General features: G+C 43.1%; 1 protein-coding gene across 1 annotated transcript in view; it reads left to right on the plus strand.

Moving 5' to 3' along the window:
* The first annotated feature begins 1,454 nt into the window (after window positions 1-1,454).
* GABRR2 (gamma-aminobutyric acid type A receptor subunit rho2) overlaps window positions 1,455-19,308 on the plus strand; it is a 32,015-nt gene continuing 14,161 nt past the window's right edge. The window contains exons 1-3 of the mRNA XM_053974443.1: window positions 1,455-1,582; window positions 7,650-7,756; window positions 15,469-15,536. Coding sequence (XP_053830418.1) covers window positions 1,470-1,582; window positions 7,650-7,756; window positions 15,469-15,536 — 288 coding nt within the window. The 5' untranslated portion in view covers window positions 1,455-1,469. The remainder of the gene's footprint in view (window positions 1,583-7,649; window positions 7,757-15,468; window positions 15,537-19,308) is intronic.

The following is a 19,308-nucleotide window of genomic DNA, read 5'->3' on the forward strand; positions in this document are numbered from 1 at the left end:
GCAACATCAAAGTAGCTATAACAACTTCTAAGATAAGGAAAACCCATTTTGTGTCTAAGGGAGATGTGTAAATTTCGAAAACCCCCAAAATCTGAATGTTTTAGCGTTTCTCTGTATTGTTGGAAATCTTATTTGCAGGTATAATGGAAAAAAAGACTTAAAAAATAACTTTTATAAGAAGTTCAGACAAAAAAAAAATACATATTTGTTCAGCAGTTAGACTTTCTGCTGCAGACCAATTTGATGTCAATATATTAATCAACATCTTTTTACCTAATTTGTCTTATTTCATTAGAAATTAAATAAAAACAAGCAAAAACCAATACACAAATTTACCCCCAAGAAAACCCACACAAAAAACCTGTTCAGAACCTGTAGCCTCTAAAATGGAAGCCGTGTTTCCTTGGTGGTGTGGTGCTTGTATCCCCCATTCAAGTCTGCAAACGTGGGCTGACAGAGGAGAGTTCTGGAAGAGCTCTGACCCTCGAGACGGTTCTGCTGGCTTTTGGGCCGCTTGCTCCTCTGCAGTCTCTGCTCTCAATGTGCTTTTCTTGTCCTGCAGAATCCCTGCTGTGCCAAGCAGACTTCTGCCCCTGTACCACGCTCTGGCTGCTGTCAGCACAGCCCGCTGCTGCACAGAGAGGCCAAATCAGCATTGCCCTGTGAGGAAATAAGCCTTGAATGGATTTTTGGAAATAGCCTCGTCAGTGTGATTAAAGAAATAGCTGCTTTTAATTTTAGTTTAGATCTCCTTTGATAAAAGTTAAAAGTGCCTGATTATGCAAATGCCTTTTGGAAAAAAAAAAAAAAATGGTGACTTGGTTTATGTAAAAGCAATTGCATGCATAAGTTGGGAGTTACTGTTTTTATTTGCCTTTTAAGTTAACAGTAAATAAAGTCAGCTTTTTCAGAGGAAGTATCTCATATTCTGTCGTAACAACATGAAGAGTCGGAAAATAAAGCCTCTACTGCCCTAAATCCATTAAAATAGGTGCATTTTACAGTGAGATACACGTCTGAAACGTGGCACAGGCAGTTACCAGTTGAAAAAGATGCCGTACAGAGGGTCAAAACATGTAGAAAGCCTAATGAAAAGGGACAGCCGGGTTTTACAGTCTGGCAGGAGGATAGCACTGAGATTAGGGGATTGAGCAAAAAGCCGGCGTGCAGAATTGCAGGTTTTTATATAATGGCTTTAGTAAGTATCCTTTAGGACCCAGCGGCAATGTTCAGTGAGGCAAACTTGGTGAGTAATGGCCAATCATTAACGGTGATGAGGGAAAAGCGCTGAGTGCGAAGCCGCCGAGAGCCTGTCGAATGCATCACGCCGGGGACGCGGCGTTTCTGCCGCTGCTCGCCGAGCAAGGCGACGGGCCAGAATTAGAGTTGATTCAATGTTTAAGCCCGGGGGGACTTGTACGACAGGAGGTCACTGGAGTGCAGAGTGCCCGGCTCCCATTTCCAGCAAGATGCCTTATTTCACAAAACTCCTTTTATTAATCTTCTGCTTAGCTCTTCTTGTGGAAAGCAGGAAGCACAGGAGGAGGAGGTGGACGACCCATCTGGATGTGCAGAGGGCAAGGTAAGGGTTACTAAACCATGTCTGTATCTTTTCCTGCAGTGTTACAAATACATTACTACAGGAGTATAAAAACCTACTCTGTCAATGTCTTCATGTGTGTTGTGTGTGCAAACAAATAATGTTTTTATAACAGTCTTTGGTAGTATAATCAGTTTTATTGGTAAGTGGACAATACTATGGCTAACCTTGATTAACTGTGAGTGAGGCAGGTTTTGCTGAGAAGTTCACTGCTTCAGCATGGATTGTGGTAAAATTATTCTTAGCCATACATGAAAATTTCTGAGGGAATTCACAGGAGTTGCAGTTAACAGAGATGGTCAAATGTGCCAAACTGTTTAATGTTTCAGCACTGTTTCAGGGCAGATTATTCACCTGCTTGCTGCAATGTCTGTGTTACTTATGTTCACTTGGAATTACCCATTATGCTCTGACAATTAGAGATGGGGATGTTAGTTAGCACACGTTGTAGTAATTGATAACAAATTAAATCCTGGAAGTTAGCCAGGGATTGTAAAATTAAAAATATTTTTTGAAGAAGTACATGGAAGCTTAAAAAAATGTATTTTAAAGTTAAGTGAAAGCACAAGAACAAGTTAAAGGTCTTAGTAAAGTTTATTAGATTTACCACTGCTGAGATTTGTCTAGAGGTTTACATTAGAAAAGATAATCTTCCAAACCTGCCAGACAGTCCGAAGTATGTTATCCTTTTTTTGTGGTTATGTCATCCAGTGGCAATTATATCTTACAAGACTATTCATTGTTTGAAGGGCTCAAAAATAAAATTGGGTTAATCCATCTTATTAAATGGTTTCACTGTGGCTGTAAACTTCCAAATTTTCATTTATTTTTGTGGACTTTTTGGTTTATCACTCAACACTTTTATAGGGAGTGTTGTTACTTGAATGTTTTGAAAAGAAACATGATAAATTGGAAGCAAAGAAAACATAATATGCTATCAGATTTACACTACTTATTGAAAAAATACAGTGGCATATGCTTTTAGTGACGTAAATGTTAAAAAGCTGAAACAGCCAGGGCCTCATCCTGAAATCCTATAGACAACTGAAGTTTTACCACTGATGTTCACAGAAACTCAATTATTGAATGAGATCTTTCATTGAACTCTGAAAATATTCCAAAGTCTATATTCTGAGGAATGTGGGGGATTGAACTTGCACTTCCTTGCAAACCTTTCTGTGTAGTAAAGATTGCATACTTTGAAGTCATAAAATAGTGTAAATCCTTCTTTAAATATCAATTTGCCCTGAAGTGAAAATTTCCCTGCTTTAAAAGTTTTGTACTTTATTTGAACTCAGGGAAAAGTTCTATAGTGCTGATATTTTCGTGAGTTGTAACAGAGTGGAAGTCAAAGCACTTCTAAAATTATTTTTATAAATACACTACAAAGAATAACAATACTATTTAGTATTCTGTGGTGTAATGATTGAAATGAACAATTTTCCATCTAAGTAGGACCTGAGGAACTATATGGCATATATACACACACACACACATATACAATTCCTATGCAATGTAGTTATTTAAAATTTTATAAAATCAGGTTGGAGGGATGAGGGATTCTCATTTGTCAAATGAGAATGACATTTTAAATACAGAGAATTCTGCAATGTTGCAACAAAAAGATGTGTATGGAGCAGTGTCATTAATATTTTAATTTTCCTATTCAATTATATTTCAATTTCTTATATTTCAGTATTCAATTATATTTATTTTAAATTGAATATTCTTTATCAATTATGTAGAAAAAATTAGTTGTCCATAAAACAACAATGAATAGTAAATTACTAAATTAGTAAAATAATTAGTAAAAGGAAACTAAAACTAGTTCCTAGGCTGGTTTCCTAGTCATGTAAGAGAAATTAAAAGAATTATCTTTTAAATTATTTCATCACATTTTCTGCTTAGTATTTCTCTTGCTGACTTACCATAAGAAACAAAGTAAATTTTACAGTACACGTTTCTTATTAAAGACAATTTATTCCTATATTGGGGAGTCTACAGTTGGTAAGTTTGATATTTTGTGTCCACTATGGTGATAAATCAGCCTGATCTAAAGATCTTATGTGGATTTCAAGACTATTGCTTGGGTTTGCAGGTGCAGAACTCCTTTGGTGCTGTAGTTTCTCACTTGGACATTGCACAGGGGCTCCCGGGGTGCAGAGGTCCTTCCCTGCAGAGCTCTGGGTGTGGCTGCGAGTTCTGGGACAGCTCTCTGCCACCATTCTATGGAGATGTTGTTGAGCCTGTGCCTAAGTGGGAAAGGAACATGGGGAAAGTCAGGTTAGGAAGCCAAATTAAGAATTGCCAGGTTAAGTTGTCTGTGCATCCTTAATTACTCCTGGTTGTTTGTGTTAATACCTTGTAACACATTGGTTTTTTCCATGAGCAGTGCCTTGCTCAACATGCTGAATGGATAATCCTTGCTTGATTAGAAACTGCCTTGCATTTAATTCTCTTACTCCTGCATCCCCCCTCACTGATAACACATCTCTCCTCCTACAGACTGAGGTATAAGAGAAAGAAACAACTGCCTGTGTGCATCACTGCCCTGACTGTTGCCCGAGATTGCCTCATGCTATGCTCTGGAGAGCCCAGGCCTTGTGTAGGAAATTGGTGTGTGCTCATCCAGTAGCAGCTCCTGGCTTCATACTTTAATAGTAGTTTTTCACATTTTCCGTGGTGTACAGCCCCTGCCACTTATATTGAGAAAGTGAAGGATATCAGTGATACTTGTTTCTATGAAGCTGAGCGTGTTCTTGCTGATGTGCAAGATGTACAAATGGTGCATGAAACTCAGGGCTCTAGAACTGTAACAGCATTGTTGGTTAAAAAATTTTGCATTTCATTTTGTTATGGGAATTCAAGTGATGAACCAAGGCCCCATCAACATGGTACCATCTTGTGATCGAAATCCATCCTGAATTCTCCAGGGGAAGGTGCAGAAACCTGCCAGACTCTGGCTGCCAATAGCTGTGCCACACTCAGGATGGAGACCATGGTTCCTTTCAGGCTCTGCACTTAGCCATTGCCTCATGCCCTACAGCACAAGGCAGTTTCCAGTCTGAAAGTTCTTCATCTTGCTCTGGAAAGGTCTGAATGTCTGCAAAGACACCTGCTCTTTTTTGAATCCTGCTGAGCTGTTATCTGTAATTTCTCATGCCATCAAGAATTAATTATCTTTGATCTATTTGGCAATAGAAAAAGCATCTATTTTATGCAATTGAAACAATTCTGAGTAAAAGTGACTGAAAAGGAAAATATATTTTAAAAAATGAGGGCAATAATACAGAAGCTTTACAGAAGCTCAGTGAGCTATCTGTTGCCTTCTCTTTAAACATAAACAATTCTTCACAGAAGTCAGATTTATCAAATTCATGCCCCTTGAATGAAATATAAACAGCAATAAAATTATATATGAAAAATATGGCAAAAAAAAAAGACAAAGGGAGATGGGTGGATTTAAATGAATAATGGTGAATTGCAGAGAATGCATAAAGCTGAAAGAAACCTTAACAAATCTATAATCAGAAATGCTAAAGACCATAAGTACATCAGGGAGGATTTATGAGATACTGGTGATCAGATTGTCAGTACAGGCACCCTGCGGGCAGCAGTGTTCAGAGCACCCTTCAGCTCCACGAGAGCACTGGCAGCTTTGCTGCAGGTAACGAGATGGTCCCTATGCCAAACAGCATGGGGGACTGCCAGAGAGGGGCAGAAGACACAGCACAATTATTGTCAAACACTATTATAAAGAATTTTTTTCTTTTTCAAACAAACTTGGTCTTGAATTAGATTAAATAGACAAAAGTAGTCTATTTAAATAAATTTTAAAGGCTGTGTAGACTTCCTGTCATTAAAAATATTTCAATACAAAAACATTGTAAATGGATTAAATTGATTAAAAAGGGACTGTCAGAGCTCTTTCTGTAAAACCTGAATTGGCCGTCATAATACCTGAAGGATTGGGCACAAACTGATGATTAAATGATGGTTATTAAATGCAACCCCTGGTTCAGGATGTGCCTGAAAACCTCTTTTCTTCCTAAGACAGTATCCATGTCCCCAGCCAGCCCTCTAAACCTCTGTAGCCACAGACTGTTTTCAGCAGCTCTCCTGTATGCTCTTTGCTGTTTGATGATTTTTAAATAATTGATCAAAATGTAGCATTTCAGTGAGGCTGACCCATTGATTTGCAAGATAATACTGCCAGGGTTTTTCATATTAATTCCTTGTACAATGTGCAATCCAGTGTTTTAATTGGGCTTTTTTACCCCCTTCTTTGAGGAGAGAGACTTGATTGAACATTCCCTGGTACTCTGGCTTTTCCCTGACAATTAAAGTCAAGCAGACACAGGGAGATCCCTTTTCCGGACTTTCGGCTTGCCGGGCACAGTGTAGCGGATGGTGAAGTGGAGCGCTTTAGCAGCAGCCCTAACTTTGCAGCGAAACAAAGCCTCCCCCTGAAGCAAGCAGTTAAAAGCCAAGCTTTTGCCTCCAACCATTCCCATTAATGGTTGTGCTTGGTTTTACACCCCTGCTTTTGAGTAACCATAAAAGCCTTGTCGAGAGGGTGCTTGCTCCAGCTGGCTCTTTCTCGCAGCCAGCAGGGAGAGAAGCTCTGACATCCCAAGTGAAACAGGAGCCCAAAACAACCTGAGGGAGATCCAACTCTTCCTATGTAGCATGTGCCCTAGGGTACAATGGGTTATGTTCCTTCAAAGCATCTATTTGATACAATTAATTTTACATTCTGTTACTTCCTTTTCACCTCCTTATTGTAAGGAAATGGGTGATTGATGTTAGCAGCAGCTACCAACACCCTTTCGGTTTCATAATTTCTTTCCTGAACTGACTGCTCTGATGGGAAACTTTTCTTCTGATTTGTGATTTATGCTCCCTTTGGCTCATACTTATCGTGCTTTATATTTTAATGAAGCTAAGAACATCCCTTTCCATACCCATACTTATGAGTGGGGTGATTGTTTTGTAGGTTCTGAATTCTTGACCAAGACTTTAAGCCTAAGTAGTCTCTTTATTTTTCCTCCAAGATTTTTTGTTCTATATTTTCAGTCATATTTATTCCATACAGGAAAAGGAATCTGAACCTTTTGTAAAAAGTTATTTCTATTTATCATAATTAGTTTTAGTAAGTTACTGGGAACCAGCTAATTGCAGCAGTACTTACAGCATTGCCAGCTCTTATGTCCAGATCCAAGGGATTGAAGGACTTTAATGGTCCAAGTCTTCCACTCGCACCACTGGAGAATAGTCAGGGATGCTGATCTGGATTTTCTTCCAGCACTGCATGCAGTTTGTTTGTCTGCTGGTTAGTTATCCCCTTATGTGATTTTAGTGACTATCTTGCATTTCTCTCAGGGGTTTGTTGTCATCCTCGTTCCACTGTTATCATACAATATCTCAAATAAAAAGTAAGAATTTTTCCTACCTTAATGTTCAGAAAAGTGAGGTGAGGGACTGAAGGCTTCGTTAGATAAAACTCCTCTCTTCCTGCTCTTGTGGGGAGGAAGGGGTGCTTTTGTTGTTGCTGAAAGCCAGCAGACCCTCTGTCCACACAAACTGCTGGCACTGAACTGGTGAAGTTAATGGGGCAGTTTCCAAGTAGTGTGTGACATTGTGTGACCAGCATGGAAAAGAGATTTTTTCATTACAGTGGTGCCTTGGTACCTGGCCAAATCCTGGCCAGGTAACGTGGGGCACCCAGCTGCTTCCTCTGGTGCCTGCTCTCAGCTGTGGCATTCACTGCATCGATGCTCTCTGCCCTGTGCCTCCCTGGAGCTGGGATGTCTGGGGCACAGGGAGCACCGTGTCCTTGGGGCAGGGCAGAGGAAGCAGGGCTGCCTGTGGGGCACAAAGGTCTGAGCTGATGCTGTGGAAAGGCAGCTCCGTGTCTGTGTTTTGGTGCTGGCAGTCTCCCCGCAGTCCCTGGGACTATGCCTGCAAAGCTGCTGCTCTGAAACTGGACTGGCAGTTGTGGCACTCGGGCACAGAGACATTGGAGCCATGCTCTTGCTGTCTTTTGCAGTCACATCTTTAAGAAGAATCGTGACTTGACCAAAGCCAGGAAGGGAAAGACGGAGCAGCTTCTCAGAGTCGATGAACACGACTTCACCATGCGGCCGGCCTTCGGAGGTGAGGATAAAATGGTTCTCTTAATTCTGTGCTGATCTAATTAAGAATAATCTAGTTATCCAATTAACAATCTAATTAAGAGCCAAGCAAACAAACCTCTGCCGAGATGCATCAGTGTGAAGGGAAGAGTCTTGGTGCCAATTCAGAGAGGCCTCCTTGCCCTCTGTGCATTTCCTACATTCCTTCCTGTTGCTGCAGTTGGCTCTGTTTTTGGCTGGCGTTCCCCAGAGTTCAGGATGGACCCTCCCAGTAAGTGTTTCACTCTGTTGAGAGCAGGAACAAGCTGCAGGTTTTAATATTCACTTACGGTTGTGAAGTTGCAATGAGCTTTTCAGCAGATGTGATTAAATTGCAAAGTAAAGAACTCATTGGGTGGATCACAGCCTGCCATTACTAGGAGAAAATGAAATACTTTTGTAAAATAAAAAATTCTTGTCTCAAACTCTCATAAGCAAATCAAAGAGTGGGAGGGGAGACCTCTGCCAGCTTCACTTCTGCCTTCAGCCACACTCAGTTACAGGAAAGTGCTTTCCTGACCTTTCTAGACTCACTGCTGCAGAGATAAGAGGGTACCTGAACAAAAACTGCTGGAATATCAGTATGGCAATCCCTCTTCTGATTACATCAATAACCAAATCCTTCCAGAGCTAAGGACAGAGTTTTCTGTAGTTTTCACTGAGTGACTAATGCTGCATCCTTTGTCAGTTGACCATCTAGGGTGAAGGGCTACCTCTCCCTGCCCAGGGGGACTCACGAGTGTTGTGCCCTTTATACCTGGTCCATAGAACAGAGCTTCTCAGACCTGCCCGTTCCTGGCGTGGCTCAGAAGATGCTTCTTGCCCGTCAGTGCAGGTATGCCGTTCTGAGACCACAGTGCTGACCCCTGCTCACAATTTGTAGATATATTTTCATACTCCAGAGTTCAAAACCTGTCATAACCAGTGTTCCCTGCCCCCGCAATGTTATTTACCAGCAAGTTGTAGTCCAGCCTAAACTCTGGAGGCAACTTTTTTCTAATCAGCTTTAACTTGGTCTTCTACTTCTAGGGTTGAAGAGTTTGCCTTAAATTGCCCTCTGGGTGGAGCATAGGCAGATCTTTCTGGGGCTGGTGGGAACACAGTGAACCCCTGGTGCAGCTGAGGCTCAAGGATGAGGTCTGGGAGCTGGCTCTGGAGGCACTGGGCTTCTTTATGAATTGGCTGTAGAAGTGTGAATTCACCAAAGTGCACATGCCTTCCTAAATCCTAAATCCCAAGTATGCCCTCCTGTGCTATGAGGTCAGAGGATGCGGTCTTAAGTTTTCTGATTTTTTTTTTGGTTTTTTTTTTTTTTTTTTTTTTTTGGAGCTTGGCTGTTGACTTCTGAGTGCCTAATACAGACAAACTGAAGGTGCTATCTGTCCTCTCTGCAGCTGATCTGTCCTCTGGACAAAAGACCTGCTGGTCTGATGGATGGGATGATAGGGTTTCTCTGGGAGGATATTTGGACTCCCTACCTTGACTCAGTTGGAGACAGCTGGGGAGCCATGGTGATTTTTTGTTTTTTCCCCCCTAACTGGATGTATGTCAGGGCATCATGCCTGTTTTGGGGGGAAGCTGCAGGGTTTTGTTCTGTTGTGCTGATGGTTTGGCACCCAGTGGCACCACTGCACTGTATGTCTGCAAACAGATCTGAATTTAACTATTTTCATCAGTGTCACAGGGTCCTTGAAGAATGCATTTGAGCACAGGTCACACCAAACAGACACATGTAATTACACAGATACTCTTCTAGTAAAAGCATTTTAATCTTTTTTTTTGCCTTGTTTTCCCATGCTACCTCCCATCACAACATCGAGATTCTTCTAGAGCCAAAATTTGGAATAACATTTATAAAACTGAGAAATACCCCAAGAGCCTTTGCTGAGAAGTTTCCTTTTTTTATAAAGGAAAAACATGATGGGTTTTTAAAATTTTTGCTTAAAACTTCCTTAACTTGCAGAGATTCTTGGGACAAAGGTATTAGCAAAGTTGTACTGAAATTGCATGTGGTGAGGAGCAGAGCATGGAAACAGCTTTTGTTGAGGCTCCAGCCTTGGAAAGCCCAACACAAAAGCACAGAGATAGCAGGTGCTGCAGGTTCTTGCTCAGCTGCAGACTTGCACGGTGTGTTTTTAGTGACAGATGATAAGCCTATTGGAAAAAAAAAACATAAAGGAAAGGGAACAAAAGTCTGGCAAGAGGTGATCCTCATAGTTCTGCCTGTACTGTTATTCGTCAGGCAGTCACAGTGATTTGCTACGCACCACGAGTCCTTCCAGCTTCTCGCTGTGGCAGCGTCAGTCAGACTGGTGTGGTCTGACCTGCAGAGGATGGAAAGGCTTTTGTACTGCCAAAGTGGAGAAAGGAGCCTGTGGGATACACGTGGCTGTAACTGGTCACTGCCCTAAGACCCCTTCTGAACTGAGATTCCAGCTCTGTGGCATTGCACCGGGCCTGTGATGTTACCGTGCAGGTGGGAAAGGCACCTCAGTTCTGGAAAATTACAATAATGCCATAAGTAAATGGTGAGTGGCACTAAGACTAAAAGAAACCCAGCACTGCTGATGGTTCCCAAGTTTGGTGGGCCAGCCTGCAATTCCACCCTAAGCTAAAAAGGGGATGGGATTTGGGCTGTTTTATGGTGGCCACGGTGACACTTGCTGGTCTGCAGAGGACAGTCAGAAAGCTGCCAGCCCAACACAGCTGTGACCACTGGGCAGAGCAGGCTGGGATTGTGCAAGGTGAAATGCAAAAAACAATATTAGAGAAAGGTGAAGGGCTTTTCAAGAAAAAGTATGTTTGTAAAGAGCAAGTAAGCAAAAAATGTTGTGTAAGTTGTGTTATTAACAGCCCAATAAGCATGGCTCAGCCCATTAGAGACAGACAATTGGGTACAGAGGCAATGACAAAGTTTTTTGCTTTGATGATGGTCAAAGAGCCTCCATAAGTTAAAAGAGACTGCAGGGTTTTTGACCCTTAGGGAGTTATCTCCATGTCAGTGACCTTGTTCTAGGTAGCAGATGTTCAGGTATTATTTACTATTATTAATATTTAAAGATTATGTAAATGTTTGTTTTGCTGCTTTCCTTAAACACCCATTTTAAGCATTTCATTTATGACATCTCATATTTTACAGGGAGCCTGTGAATAAGCAGCTTTAGTTGATACTTAAAATAGCTGTATCTTCTTTATTGAGGACCAGCCTAATGCTTTACTTTTATTATATTTGCTCATAGCCGAGTAGCCTAACGTCAGCTGGTCCTTGCTGCCCTTTCTGGGCAGTGTTTTTGCCAGGATGGATGAACAGAGGGATGAATAAAGCACAAGTAGTTCACTGAGTGTCAGTGAAAAAGGTTGGAATAGAACTTGCTTCTCTGCTGATGAGCAGCCGTGCATGAGACACAGAGGGACGAAGCCCTGCAGTCATGAGGAGGGTGATGAGCATGTCCTGCTGCTGGCTGCCTGGGAGCTGCCCACAGCCAGGAGGTCCCACAGGGGTTTGCAGTCTCTCTGGTGTGCACAAGATACCTGTCAGTAAAGAAATCTCAAACCCTCTCGTTTCTCATGTACGTGTTTTTATCTCGGGGCCTTCATCTGCCTCCCTCCTCCAAAGATATATGAGTGGACACTGTCTCAGAGAGAAACAATGAGCCTTTGAAAGCACTGCCAAAGAGAAAAATTAAAGGGATGTCACAAAGCTTTAGTCTCAGAGGTGGAGTGGAAAACTGACTCCAGGCGTCTTCACGGTAGCACGCTCTTCCCTCTCCTCCAAAGTCCGCTCCAGTGTTCAGAAATAAAATCCATGTTTGCACCCAGCTCTGACTGGGAACTGACTCACACTTTGAAGCTTTCATGCTGCTCACTGGTTGGTGTTCTTAGGTGTGGAGACACACTGGGATGTAACAGGCTTTAATGTTGGGCTCCTTCTGAAGTCATTCCTGCATGGGACTTGTGGAAACCTCCTGGGTTCCCTGGAGAGGTTAGTCCAAGGCCAGACATTCCATTCAATCTGGGGCAGGGTTTGATACTCAAACTGGGGTTTTTGCAAAATGAAACAAGCCAAAATGAAACAAGCTGGTTCTTTGTGTCAGAACCAGCCCAAAATTCCATTAATTTGGCTGATACTTTTCAGAAACTCTAAAGTGTGATCTGAAAAACTCTGCTGGATTGCAAGCTCTGAGCAAATTAGCCCTGCTTCCTTTTATCAACAATATCTCCAGCTTTCATTTCACTTCCTGTCCAGCAGTGAATATCCTACAGAGGAACCTGAGCTCTGAGATCTCTCCAGTGTTAATGTGTTCAAGATTTGTTGCTTATAATTCTCTAGGATGATCCTTCTATATTTCCTCCTTCTGAAGAAGAGGTGACTATTGATAAAATATTGTTTATGACAAAGAAAACCTGGTTGATGAGGGCTTTTTTGCATCTAATGCTGTAATCAAAGTTAATTGTTCTGTCTACCAGTTCTGAGCTGTTCTTGTTCCTTCACATTCGCACCCGCATCATACTCTGCTCCCTCTCAATACAGAGGGATTTTGTCTTTTTGCTCATCCCTAGTGGCATTTGATGAGGAATTTGGCAAAACACCCTGAGCCTCTGTGGTTCAACCGTTCAGTTGCCAGAGGGACAGGATTTAAAAGCTAGCAGTTCCTAATTGACTCTGCGGGTCAGTGAGATCAAAGCTCTCCTGACATTTCTCTCTGGGTGATCAACAGCCATTTAATTCAGTGGTATGTGCTGTAGCCAACATGACCTTCAAGGAAACCCGGGGTTTGTTTCTGTGGTTAAAAGAGGACATTTCTAGACAGGGCTTCTGCTTTGCTTCAGAAGCTGCATGCACTTTCAATGTTGCCTGCATCAAGTACCACTACAAAACTGCATCTTGATGTTTTGTAGTGATGGGCTGAGTGAATATACAGTTATCATTATCACTTATGCTCATTGCTGAGAGCAGGACTTAGTGATCATTTGATTCCTGTTGCTACCTCACAAGCAGCAACATTTGCACTGGCCCTTCACTCACCCTTCCCTGCTCAGTCCAGCTTCTTGTCTAAACCTCCTCCAAAGTGTCTTTGTGTCTCAGCGGATCCTCATTCACATTTGTGTGCTCTCTCATTGCCTCAGCCCCAGGTGCTGAGTGAGAAGCAGGGAGAAGGAAAAAGCAGTGATTACTCCTGCTGATTGTAGTAGGAGTTTGCCCAAAAAAGGCAGAACAAATATTTCTGCTGATAAATTGGTTTTACAGACTCATCTTTACATTTCTGTATTAAGAACTAAATATTTGAGTCCAGTGTTCAAAGAATTTCTCCCTCCCTCTATTATAATTACTGTTTTATCATCCCCCAAACTGGTGAATAACTGGAGAAAAGACACCTAATCCAGCATTGGACCTCTTCTCTCAAGGGCTTTCCAGACCATCCAGCTTAAGGTGGAACACCCTTTATTTTGGATTTAATAAAGCTTTGTGTCAGCTCCAGACAGAACCTTAGGCTTTGTCCTTGCAATGAGATAACTGCTGATTATTGAGTGTTTGATGCAGGAACATGAACAAAGGAAAGAACATGGTATTTTATTTTCAAGGGCAGATAGGGAAGGAATAGGAGAGCAGGACAGATATTAGCTTGGCAGTGTTCTTATGTTTATGGGTTTGTTTTTTAGTTGTTTGCTGTTGTTTTTTTGGTTTTTTTTTTAATCTGTGATTAGTGTTCAGAGAAGCATAGAAATCACAGTAAATAGACTTTGTGTGGGTGTTGATTTCCTGAATCAAGACTAAATTAAGGATTCCTACATGTAGAGTCTCTCTTGCAGTCTGGAAGCTGTGGGGGGCTGCCCAGCATGTGTTGGGCACACAGCCCTTGGCTTGTGCTGTTTCTGTGTTGATTGTACTGCACATCAAAGTGTCTCTTGTCACCACAGATACAGTGCTTTTTGCTACCTTGTTTAAAAAAAAAACCCAACAAACCGGAACATGTTTTACTGAGCAAGAGAAATGTCATGGAAAAATTCTTTCTTTTGGTTGCAAACGATTGCTGGCAATTTTTTAAAAGTATGCAGTGCACAGCTGTGTGTCTGAATGTGACATGTAGGTGTTTGTAAGCACCTGGGAGTCACCTCAAAGTGCTGTGTTAGCCATGTTTGAGTTTCATTGCTGGGGGCAACAGCCACTTAAATTGGAATTGGTGGTTCTGAGGAGCCTAGTCCTACTCCACAGGGCTTTTTCAAGGTGCCTGTTCCCAGCACAGCTGCTGACAGACACCGTGGGCAAAACAAGCTGGAGCTGTGCATGGGGGAAGGGGACAGTGTGCTCTGCTGTAATCAGGTGAGGCTGGCTTATCAAAGCCCTGGCAAACCTGCACTGGGGCTGGTCACAGCTTGTCTCAGGGGCATGGGGATCAGCCTTTCCCTACTGAGTTGGTCCTTCTTTCTCCTCCAGCAGAGGCAAACATAAGGCAGTGTTCAAAAGCCCTGAAGATGTGTGGGAGTCTGTACGTGCTGCTGCAGGTACAGACTCCCAAATTGCAAAATTGTGCTGCTCTCTCAGAACATTTCTGCTCTCTGGTTAGACTTGTAGTATATTTAGGGCTTTGATGTGGTCTTGAGAAAGATGCTGCCCCAGCTAAATGTATGCATGCAGCAGGCCCTGCTCCAAATATGGGTCTGAGTCCACAAAGGGATTGTAGTACATCTTACATATTATCTGACTGCTGATCAGGTTCAAAATCTAGGAGCTAAAAGTACTTGCAGATCTTCATGGGGGCCACCATGGTCCTTGGAAAATTAATTTCTGCTGGACAAGTCTCAGATGTGCCTGCAGAGCTCCTGCATCCTTTGGCATGGTCTGTCTCACTGACAGTGCCCAGGAGACACGTCCTGGACAGGTCATCAGTGTGATCCCTGTGAGTCCTACTGCCACACACTGAGAGCACCAGGCTATGCTGGATCCACCTGGACTGTTCCTCTGCAGTTCCTGCTGAGCCACCCTGCTGGGTCATGCTTGGTGTGCTTGTCTCAGTAGGCACTTATCACCAGAATTTGGGAAAAGATACATGAGGGCACACCATGGGGATCTTGAGCAGGTCATTAATGAGCAGCAGTCTACAGTGAAGTTTTGATACAGGATTTCTAGTAATAGAGGAGTATGCATTTATTATGGGATGTTTTCTGCTTATTTACTCTTTGTGAACTCTCTGATTGCTAAGTTTAAGGCTACTGTGGACAACTAGCAATATCATCAGTGAGTAATATGAATCAAGATGGTGATGGGCCCTTGAGAGATTAATGTGGCTTGCCTTGCTGATAAAAAATGAGAAACCTCCAAGGAAGAGCTCATTGCTTGCCATGTCTTCATCTCAGACCCCTGTCCTTGGGGCTAAATTTGTTCATAAAGGCCTAAAATTTAAGATGGGATGGCTCAATTTTTAAAAATATAGGCAAATGTTTCATCCAAGCTCTGGACTAACTGGAAAAGTGTCAACATTGCAGCATATGCCAAGGGGAAGATAATTCAATGTTTCAAAAGGGCCCTTACATGGTTATTCACTAACTCATTCTGCAGCCCCCTCCTGAAGAACCATTGGCAGAAATGTACAACATAAGCTCAGAAATGTTTACATGTCGCCTTAGAAGTGCTAATTAAATGCAGATGATATGAAAGAACATTTGTTTACATATCTAAATCTCACTCTCTTTCAGGCCCTGCAATTCCTGTTGGGGTGGATGTGCAAGTTGAAAGCTTGGACAGTATTTCTGAGGTTGACATGGTATGTAATCCTCCTCTAAGCCTCAGTTAATTCTAGTCATAAAAAGACCTTCTGACTTGAAACCTGTGGGTTTGTAATCATTGGTCAGATGAAAGTAATAGCAGCATCTCCAAAATTCAAAGAGGCTGATAATCAGAACCAAAGACTTGATTAAACCAGATGATCAAAGTCTTACCTCTCTACCTCCAGATAAAGATTAAAAGCGTGAAGAGAAAAGGGACCTTGAATGGGAGAGTAATCAGTGCTGTGAAAGATCTATCACAACTGAAAATATAAGCAGCTGCATATGAAGATTTGAAGCTAAATGGTAAAATTCACATAAGCTGTATTTGCTGCAGGAGTTTTCTTCCTTAGGGAACCATTCAATTCACATGAGTGTCACACACACTTTACTGTTTGGTTTGGGATTGTTTTATGGTGATTTTTTAAAATTTTTAATTGTAGGAAATGGAATAAAAACACTTGAAAGAGAAGTGGAAAGGGGAACATAGAGGAAAAGAGGAAGATTCTGGGCTCCTTCCTCTTGCTGCCTTTTCCTTCCTGTTCTTGTGCACCTCTTGTGGTCTAGACAAAACATAAAGACAAAGGAAGAGCTTTAGTTTGAGTGCTTTTTAATATGGTGCAATTGCATCTTCATCCCATTTTGGAGGGGTTGGTTTAGATGACCTTTAAGGGTCCTTTCCAACCCAAACTGTTCTATGTTCTGTGATTTAAACCAGGCAGTTTGCCTGCCTGGATATTGAAAGAGGGTTTGGGGTATGCATGCAGTGAGGTGTGTGGGAAGGAGCTGTCAGCAAAGGAAGTGGCTGCCAGGAGGAGAACTGGGGCTCTAATACATCAAGATAATGTCAGAGCAGCAAAGAGGCCTAATTAGTGCAAAGAAATAACTCACAGTACTTTCTGTCAGGATTCAATTAAAATGTTGCTTGTCAGGAGTCTTGGAGGTCAGTTCTCTCCCTTGGCTGTTGATAATTCCTATTTTCCCAGCTCATGACAAGTACTTTCTACAGCAGTTGCTGACATGCATTTGGGGTGGAAGAATGTTCTCCCAGTTCAGTCTGAGTTATGTTGGTGTGTTCTTCCAATAGACTGTCCCAGCATGGGTGCCTGCAGGGAGGAGAGTGGGCAGCAAGCTCTCTGCATGGCCAGGGGAGCGGGGCTGGCTGTGCCTGCAGCAGGGTGCCCTCCCTGTCTCCTCATTGCAGGCAGGACAGAGCTGCAGGCAGGGCTTGTTTCAAGCTGCCTCTGAAGTGGCCCTGAAAATCAGGTACCCTGGGCTGGGCAGGCCTTATCTATCACTGCTTGAGCAGGCACCTGGTGCCCCAAAGAAGGACCAGACTGAAGCATCACCAGCCCCCACCCACTGTATCTGCAAGACTGTGCATGACAGTGAGAGCAGCCAGGGGCTGTTTAAGCATGTGGGTTTAAAACTGGTGCCTGTCTGGTTGACATGGATGGGCTGCTGCTGTGTGCAGTGGCAGGACATGCTCTTGAGGCTGCCTGGAGCTTGGAACAAACGTGAAATAGGCTGCCAAAATTGAGGTATTTGTGTGTAGACTCATTTGCTATGCCTCTGGCAGGTACTATCATTCTCCCAATTTGCTGTAAAACCTTGTTTTCCAAGGGACTTTCGTATTTGTGTGTGCTGAAATAAACCCCTTTTCTTGCTTGTAAATAGTGTGTGTGCTGGTTAGAAAGGAACAAGTGGTCAGCACACTGCCTCTTTTGAATCATGCCATGAAAAAGCCTCCTTAAGTTGGATTTTATGTTTAGAAGCTGCCACTTTGTGTTGGCAGCACTTGGTGCACCATGTTGGCCATTGGAGAGAGAGGAGAGTTGGCCATTGCAGAGGCCACTGTGTTGGCTGTTTGGAGAGAGAAAGGGGCTGAAGGTGTAAGATGAGAAGCTTCAGTCTGGTAGGACAGGGAGAGGGGTGGCCTGGAAAGCAGTGAGTTCCCTCCTGGGCTGTGCCTTCAGACAGTCTCTTCCCCCTCCTCTACAGTGGCTGTGAGCAATGCTGAGGGTGCCTGGCTGGTGGTCTCTGTTCCCCTATGCTCTCATGATGGAGATGCCCAGAGGCATTCTGCAGCCACAGCCTCAGGCTGCCTGGCTGTCCTGGTTTTGTCTGGGATAGAGCTAATTTTCTTCCTAGTAGCTGGTTCAGTGCTGTGTTTTGGATTTAGTATGAGAACAATGTAGGTATCACACTGATGTTTTAGTTGTGCCTCAGCAGTGCTTACCCTGAGTCAAGGACTTCTCAGTGTCTTGTGCTCTGCCAGTGAGGAGGGGCACAAGAAGCCAGGAGGGAGCATGGCCAGGACAGCTGGCCTGAACTGGCCAAAGGGATGTTCCACACCACAGAATGTCATGTCCAGTGTATAAACTGGGGGGAGTTGGCTGGGAGGGGCCAATTGCTGCTGGAGGACATGCTGGGCATCTGTCAGCAGCTGTATTGTGCATCACTTGTTTTTCTGGAGTTTTGCCCCTCTATCTCTTTTCATCTTCCTTTTCATTACTCTTCTTATTACTATTTATTTCAATTGTTAAACTATTTTTATCTCAACCCAACTTCTTTTAAGTCTACTCCCCATCAGATTGGCTGGAGGTGGTGGGACAGAGGAGTGAGCAAGTGTCTGTGCTGTACTGAGCTGCTGGCTGGAGTTAAACCATGAGAATGGTCCTCCTATCCTGAAGCCCCATGTCCCTCTATCTCACGGCCAGGAAACCTGCAACCATGAATAGCCAGGCTCTTCTTTACTCCTTTTTTGACTTCTACCATAACTTGCACTGACTCCTAAGAAAGCAGCAATTGTGCCTTTTCCTTGGTTCCCTTTTCCCCAGCTCTAGTCAAACTGATGATGTCAACCCCTGAGGCTTACTCTTCTAGCTGGGCCATAACCTAAGCTCTACCAGTGGCAGTAGTTGCTGGAAGTGTTTCTTTGGGACTGTGGATGTAAGGGGAAGGTGGCCAGTGTCCAGTAGGGAACAGGAGCTGGCAGCATCCCTGGGATGAGAAGTGAGGGAGCCTGGGACCAGTCTGATAAGGTGGGGACCTGCAGGTGGGTGAGCAGAAGTGTCCCCTGGACATTCTCTGCCATGGTCAGAGAGGTCTGGCCAGCTCTGTACTGTGCCAGGCAGCAAGGTGAGGGTTGGCACTCGAGCCTTCCCTGACAAATTAATGAAAAACCTACTGGCAACGCACGGCTGTTGTGAGGCAGCCCTTTGAAGCAGAGAATCAGTGTAACTGATTGTCCCTGTCACCAAACTGATTGGCTGTGGTTTGAGAAAGTGGTGCCACATGGCTAGGGAGAAACCCTGGCCTGTGTTGCTGCCTGCTCAGACTTAGCAACTGCAGCTCCCATAATCACTTGCTTAATTGGGAGTATAAAGAAAATAAGTGTATTTGATCTCTCAGCATGGGAGTAGATTCAGCTCTAAAATCAGCAACTGTCGGGCTGGGATCAACAAACAGATGTTTTCCTTTATGTCACTGAAGCTCCTGTACCATCAACAAACCTAAAAGGGAACTGTATTTACACACTTACATGGTAGGAAACACAGTTCCCTCACTTGGCTGCTGTTTGCAACAGTTTAGTCCTTTTGGGGATAAATTGCTTAGTGTTTAGCCTGACCATTAAGCTAACTTTCAGTTTTTCCTATTGATCATCCTGTTGCTACCATAGTCCTGTAAGATAATTTTGCCAGAATTGAAGAATCATTTCTGTAGGGCGTTGCTTCTCTTTGGGCATATTTATATCCTGTTTGGGACCGA

This window comes from Vidua macroura, chromosome 3 (assembly GCF_024509145.1).
Source record: "Vidua macroura isolate BioBank_ID:100142 chromosome 3, ASM2450914v1, whole genome shotgun sequence".
In the NCBI taxonomy this organism is placed as follows: Eukaryota; Metazoa; Chordata; class Aves; order Passeriformes; family Viduidae; genus Vidua; species Vidua macroura.